The sequence below is a fragment of the Apis dorsata genome, unplaced genomic scaffold (genome assembly GCF_000469605.1).
Source record: "Apis dorsata unplaced genomic scaffold, Apis dorsata 1.3 scaffold_569, whole genome shotgun sequence".
NCBI classification, from domain to species: Eukaryota; Metazoa; Arthropoda; class Insecta; order Hymenoptera; family Apidae; genus Apis; species Apis dorsata.
In genome coordinates, this window is record NW_006263779.1 from 203,725 (window position 1) to 211,411 (window position 7,687).

The 7,687-nt window shown below is 38.0% G+C and overlaps 1 protein-coding gene across 1 annotated transcript in view; it reads left to right on the forward strand.

The window, feature by feature from the left end:
• Positions 1 to 7,687, forward strand: part of LOC102681744 (iroquois-class homeodomain protein IRX-2) — a 45,692-nt gene that overhangs the window by 22,507 nt on the left and 15,498 nt on the right. The window contains 1 exon segment of the mRNA XM_031513045.1: positions 4,015 to 4,509. Within this exon segment, the coding sequence (XP_031368905.1) occupies positions 4,015 to 4,509 (495 nt within the window).

The following is a 7,687-nucleotide window of genomic DNA, read 5'->3' on the forward strand; positions in this document are numbered from 1 at the left end:
GTCCTCTCCATCCTCTCCTCGTCGACTGGCCGAGGATTCTTACGATTCTTGGTGAGAACGGCTGCATAGCAGTATATCTGCCGCCCCGGCGCACACTCTTCCTGAGACCTTCTGTCTTCGGTTGTATACGGGGACGTACCGAATCTTGTCTTTCGAAGTGTGGTGTGGAGAGCCGTAGTTGTTCCAGGATCCGTGCAAATGTCGAGGTATTCGAAATTTATGCGAAAGTAGGATAAATTTTGTTAGGATGTTATTAGTAATAAAATGAAATCATAATATTTATAGATTCGTGAAAATGAAAAATATAACATATTTGTACGAAATAAAACGTTTCGGTTAACGGTAAATTCTTGTACAATTCCCGTCGATTTTTAACGAAATTTTCTCGAATCGATTATAGAGAGGAACAAATAAATAAATCCAATAAATCGCAAAACAGTGTGTCGATCGATCATCGTGGTCGCGATTAAAATATCAACCGGTGTAAGCCTGACTAGCTTACAATCCGTGCGCGCGCGCGAATTACTAAAAAATGAAACGTGGCAGGAAAGAAGGATAGCGCGATCCCAATATATATATATATTATATATATATATATATTCGTCTACATCGAATTTAAACCAGCGCTGTGGATCGTGATCATCGCGTTGTTATTCCGCCAGGCAGGCAGTTGGAAGCGTCAAACGGAAAAGCGTAACCGGGACACGCATTAACGCCGCTCTCGATACGCCATAATACGCGGCGGGTCACGTTTTTCGTCCTCGACACAATGCACGCTCGCAGTGCTCGCTTTCTCTCTTCTCTCTCTCTCTCTCTCTCTCTCTCTCTCTGCCTTTCGGCAATATGTTCGAAACGACGGATGGATGGATGGATGGATGGAGAGAACGAGCGAATAGGGACGGTTCCACACGCTGGGGGTTTGTTTAGGCTCCGCCGCGCGAAAGCCACTCAACCCGCTAATCTATTTAGCCGTGCTGTTTGATATGGAATTAATGAGGACCCCCTGGTATTATGTGCACGGGCCTGATTTTCGGTTTACCTTGCCGAGAATGGAAAGAGAGGGGGACACATTCGTGGCCTCGACTTAACAGTTGCTCCTCTGCCTTTTCACACTGTTGTTGGAAAAGTCCTTTTGGGATGATCGTCACCTCTCTTTCTTTCTGGGTGTGGTTCGTTCGCGCAGCTGCTCTACCGTTGGCTGTCGCCGATTATCGGCATCGAACGTGCCACTGGAGGCGTTTATTGTTTCGTAAATCGGAAACAATCGCGTTGGCAGGTGTGTGTTTAACGGAAGTTCCCTGGAGGCTGCGCGCTAGGGATATATTGGGTTAAGTGGATACGTTTGGTAGTGTGTTTCGTATACACGATGTAGCAAAATCGTGATATAATATTTATTCGTTACGAATAATGTGCTTCGAATATTACCGTGGAAAAATTATTCTTGAACTTAACGATTGATATGTTTTAAATTTCTTGAAATGTTTGCTCTTTCTCGAACTTTTCGTTTTTTGCTAACCGTCATTTCTTATAGAGTCGTAAAGATAAAGAAGCTCGAATTTCGTATTTATGGGTTGCGGTCGTAAAGTTATATTGAATAAATACTTTACAAAATGATTCTTCTACTTCTGTACAGAAATAAAATATAAAATAATAATTTTTAAAATAATATAGACGAAATACGATAGAATAAATACATCGATTTATTTAATATAAATTTGTCTTTTCAATTATTGATATATTATGAAAATTTTATTTAAATTTTTTTTCGATTTTTCGACGAGATATTTTTTAAACTTGCATTACAATTTTCGGTGCAACATTTTGTATACACATTTGTCGAGAGAAAGTTGTTCGATTAATATGGAAATGTTACATCGTTTATTATTGTGTTCAGATAACGTTGGATAAATTAAATGCATGTTTCTTAGAAAAGTTGGCCAAATTCAAGAACAAGAATTTGATATAATTTGTAATAATTTCTAGGTTACATAGAACACTGTCTTTCTAATCTTGCCGTGCAATCTGATTCGCGTATCAGCAAATCCAGCGGTCCGTTTCGAGAAACATTTAAATTCAACCGGATCTGCAACGAGATATCTTTCGCAGTTTACCTCGTGAACTATTTCATAACGTGATTCGATCAATTTTCCCTTCGATCAACGATCATTAATTCCCTCTTAACGAGTTGCTGGCAGAGTGCAACTGAAAATGATCTCTCCAGCAAAATGGGAAGCTCGCGATCCGCTTCACTTCGCGTGCAATCCGTGCAATTGGAGAACGTGTAACACGGCTCGAGATCGAGTGACGATTAAAACGTCCGAGTCTCCCGACGTTGTCAGCGAATCTTCGACGGTGATACCGGTAGCATCCACGAAAAGCAAACTTCTCCTATGTTAATATGCCTCCCCTATATGTGTACCCAGTCGCGTACGGTCATAAGAGCGAGACGTGATGTGTATGGTAGTGTCGAACGAGTGTCTACAAACGCGAAAACATGATCGATTACAAGTTTTTGAATTTCGTAGCCGGTCAACAGTATTTATAGTAATATCTTAATAATAAGACGTAAAATCAAACACGATCATATTCTGAAATTGGTTTGATCTAACGAATCTCTATATTTTTTCGCGTCAAACAATAATCGAATAATCTTTTTCTTTTATTTTCTCTATAAAATGAACGAACCAAAAAGTAAATACGATAATGTGGAAAAAATTTTTTAAACATTTTCGTTAATAGAATGTTTAAAATCTTCTTCGTTAATAGACTCGAAATGTTGACTTTACTTTTACTGATGTAGAGAATAACCGTTAAAGAAAGGCGAAACATTTGAAATTATTCGCTTCACTGTGTCCAGGAACGATTATTGCCGAACATACTCGATGACTCCCGAACTTATATCCGCGAGAACGCATAAATACTGTCATGGCGGCGCGAACGGACGACGATTCGTCGCACCTGGTACACGCGGTCGGTCATTCGTTGTCGTTGTAACGATGAACGTAAATCTGACCACGAATGGGTCAAGAGATGGAGGTAAACGTTAACCTCCCACTATAAAAAATTGCGGGAAAAAGAGGAGCAGTTAGCGTGTAACGCGAGAAAAGGTAAAGAGAGGGATCCACGGAGAGTGGGTGACCCACGTAACGTAAACGTGTATACTCCTCCTGTCCAGGGTTGTTTGCCGAGAGAAAGAGCGAGAGAGGGAAAAGAAAGGAGCGAGTCACCGGGAATTTTCAAGCAAACAGTGTCGATGTAACGCGTTGTTTAAGCTTCTCGTTTTCGAAAACGATTTTGTCGAAAGACGCGTACAACATCTTGTTTTCATTAAGATATGCAAGTTGTCCTCTTCCCCCTTTCGAAGCATGGCTCGATACCGATACAACGCAATGCAAATATCATTTGGCCAAGAATGTATCTCCTGTTTAGATTACGATATGTAAAGAACGAATGTTCGAGACACCGGGCATGTACGCCATCGATCACGTAACCGGCTGTTGTTTGGTAAATATAATAAGACGCTGTGTTTCTCTCGAAGCTAAGAAATATTTTTATCTAGAAACATATTTATTGTTTGATATTACAATGTGTATCGAGCAAACGCTGTGTATCCTAAAACTTTTCTTTATACATTATTTTTTAAACGGATATCACGCATGATCTTTATTATATTAAATACGAATTTCAACAACATTCTATTTATATGAAATCAATTCGATTATCAAATATAATTTCTATAAACGCTTTTTATCATCGATGATAATTATCTCATTCGATAAATTAATATCACAAAAACATTTTCGCGATCATCGCGTATTTTAATCATTTTATATTTTTATATGTTTTCTTTCTTCCTTAATCATTTATATTTTGATATGTTTCTTCCTTAATCTTTCCGAAACAGCAAAGATGGATCAGAATGATATTTTCTTTCGTTTTCAATAAGGAAACCACCGATATGTCGATGATATAAACATCTTCGATCATTAATCTCGAATATTCTCACTTTTCCAGTGCCCTGTGACAGTGAGTTCGTCGCTGACGTCTTCTTCGGCCTCGCCGGTGTCCGGCGCGATCCTGAGCGCAGGCGGTTCGTCGTTGGTCAGCGTAGCGAGCACTGCCACGAATCATCCCTTGGGAGTAGCTGCCGGCCTGTCGAACGCGAGGATGGCGGTGACCAGCGCGGTTGTGAGGCCGCCTGGCAGTCCAACCACGTCGGTCAGCCCGTCGCAGGGTCATCCGCCTCCGACGACCGGCGGCCCAACGCCGACGGGGCGATGTTGCGACACCGGAAGACCGATCTTCACGGACCCCCTCACGGGCCAGACCGTGTGCTCCTGCCAATACGAGCTTATCGGCGGTTATCAACGGCTCGGCGCGCTACCGACGGCCGCGCTTTCCATGTACAGCGCGCCGTACGCGGCTGCAGCCGCCGCCGCCGCCTCCGAGGGCATGGCCGCCTATTTCCCGAGCCTTGGGGCCGAGCAAGCGCCCTTCTATACACCTACGGTGAGTTAACGATAGATATCGAAATGGAACGAATTAAAATTGTTGTATGATTATTTTCTAATAGCGAAAAAATTTGCCTCTCATCTTTCGAAAAAGAGAAAAACTTTCTGTAAAACTAGTTCTTGGAATTTCAAATAAAATGCTTAAATTTTTTTTTAGTATTAAATAAGAATGTATAAAAACAAGTTTATGATTATTGTTTAAATTCAGCTTATTAAATATTATTGGAAGGTAACTTTTGTTCGCTATTAGAACTCGTGAAAAGGGATTTTATTTAATAAGCAAAATATATTGTTAAATTGGAATGGTTGATTTTTGAAAAAAATTACCATCAATTAAGGATTTTATTAAACATGGCCGTCAAATAAATTATTCTCTAAACTTCATCCATTTGATCTTAATAGCGTATTCGCTGGTGCGTATTTTCCCGATTTCGCCGTGCATTGTTTAATTATGCTATCATGGCTCGCGCGACTGTTCCCGCGTAATAAACGTCAATGCAATGCACGGCTCACGTCCGATGTTCATACAGGCGTTTCACCCTACCGAACCTTAAAAATTCATTTTATTGCATCCACGGTCGTTTCGAAGATACTTTCGAGTTTATTACCATCGTCGTGATTAACTTCGTGGATCGGCCAAAATCTTGGTGAATTTTTATCAAATATTTCACCTATTAATTTTCCTAACCTAATGATCGATGAAATGATAAATAAAGTCAATCAATCGAATGTAAAGTAACTATATATTGAATGTCACATCGTGGTCAGATAAGGGTTTGAAATTTCCAACTTCACTTGACATAGGTCGATGTCGCCATGATTTGATTTACGATATATTATATCGTAACTATAATAACATTTGTACCAATATGCCGCTTATCTTTACTCGATACTTCAATCAACGAATTTCCAGCAAATGAAATTTTCATCTAAACGATAACGAATTTATAAATTACCTAATTCTTAACGATAGTTTCAATGTTTTGTTCTAAATTATAGAAAAAATTTCGTAACTCACCACTATTTTTCATCAATTTGCTTCTACATCATATTTTCACGTTATGGCCATCCTAACCTAACATTCTCTCTCGTGCGTTCAAACATAAATCACATTTCGAAAAGTTGAATCACAAATATTCTATAAAATGTAAATTCACATTAAATAGTTTCTGTACAAACATCCAGTCCCATTTATGCTCTATAGAAAAGCAAGAAAAAATACGTATTCAATGTTTGAATCCCTAGCCAACAATCTACGATTTCTATCTGATCTTTACGTCTACTACCGAAACGCCTTCTTGCGTCTATTTCTCATCACTTTATTTCTTATATCGAATCGAATTTTTCTTCTCGAGTGTTAGGATAAAGAAACATATATACCTTGTTTTAGTGTATACGCTCGCGAGACGTTTTATAATAATCGAGATGTTATCGAAAAGTCCTGGACAGTGTGATGTTAATATGCGAGCAAGAGAAAAGAGAAGCGCTGCGATTTGGGATAGGCAATCGCGTGTATTCGTCGGGCCCAGAGAGGTTATCGGACCACACACAAAGCGTATATGCGAAGAAAATAGCCGCGAAGCGTAAATTTATGAATCCGTCCTGCCGTAACAGTGGGACACTGTCGTGTTCGAGCCGTCGCCGGGGCAAGCTTGTTATCGTCGCTCTTTATGATCGAGCTTAAAGGCCGGACGTATAGAGTGGGGCCTCTCGTAACCGGATTGCATATTGCATATACAGGTTGATCCACGTAACAGAATACCTTTGCAGCTAATATTAACAAGATTCTGGTACTCACTTGGTACCATGTTTTTAATGATCTTTATATAAAATTTTTTCGATTTTCTGCTCTTCTTGATAAGTTTGAGGTTACGAGTCGAAAGAGGGTTATAGGTCTATGGGATTTTTTTTTGTTAATCTTTTTTATCAGTATAATGAATAGAAATAGATTGAAATTGGAATTTTAAATCCGCGAAACTCGAATTCGAAATTTTCTTCTTTTTTTTTTTTAAATACTATTTTCATCAAGTAATAAAATTAGTAATTTTTATAACAATTTGATTGTTACAAAATTGCTAATTAAATTCAAATGTTAAATAATTTTAGATATTCATATAAAATGTTATAAAAAATTATAAAATTTGTTGTTGCGAGTCTTTCAATTACATTAAAATAATTCTATAAAATTAGAATAATATAAATTTGATAATAAAAGATGAAATAATTTCGGTTGAAATAAACGAGAGAATTTTCATTCGTGATAGTAGTAAACATGTGTAATTAAACGCTTGGATTTTAGAATATTCCTCGTCCGCTTTTGAGTTCAGTTTAAACACTCGAAAATTACACGGATCGAGCAACAGTTTTCGAAGAGTTTCAAATAAACGATGCTAAATTCTTGATTGAACTCTGACCCCTGTTCACTATTTTCGAGTGCTAATTACGCCAGTTCAACGATGACTATGTCATTCGAAACACAATGTATAATTAATGCCATTAATGCAAGATTAAATGCATACGAAAAAAGCGAGGCAGAAAGAGAGAGATAGAAAAAACGTTTTAAATTGAGTCTTGGGTGAAGGAGAGGAGAGGGAGAATTGTATAGTTCTATTATTCTACCAATTGATTTAAATACTGACCTGATATAATATAAAATCGTCGTTGGAATTTCAGTAACAAACAAAACTGGCACACATCGATTCTAATTATTATTATTGGTGCTTTGTCAGCTATTTTTCTCATTACAATCGATGAATTGTTAATCGATCGCGGTGGCATTGCTTAATTGCGTCATGTTCTTATAAAAGTGGGTATTTCCGCTAATCAAACTAGTCGAATATTTTTTTCTCTATCGTTCGACAGAATAAACGCGAAAATTAATAGAAACTTATAATACAAAATATTTTATTCGACAAAATATTTATTTTTGGAAAGTTAATTGATTTTGACGATTACTTCGTCGTTGAATGGCGCACATTTTAAATCAAAAAGTAACCGTTGTTTCGTTCGTTTTGTAATTACGGCATTTATTCGTGTGCGTTGGAAACTCTTATCCCCACCAATTGCTCTTGAACCCAGTGAAGCGAGAGTAATATCATACCATAAATTTTTAGTGTCCTTTTTCGTCTTTCGTTAACTGTCCTTTTTCGTCTTTCGTTAACTGTCCTTTTTCGTCT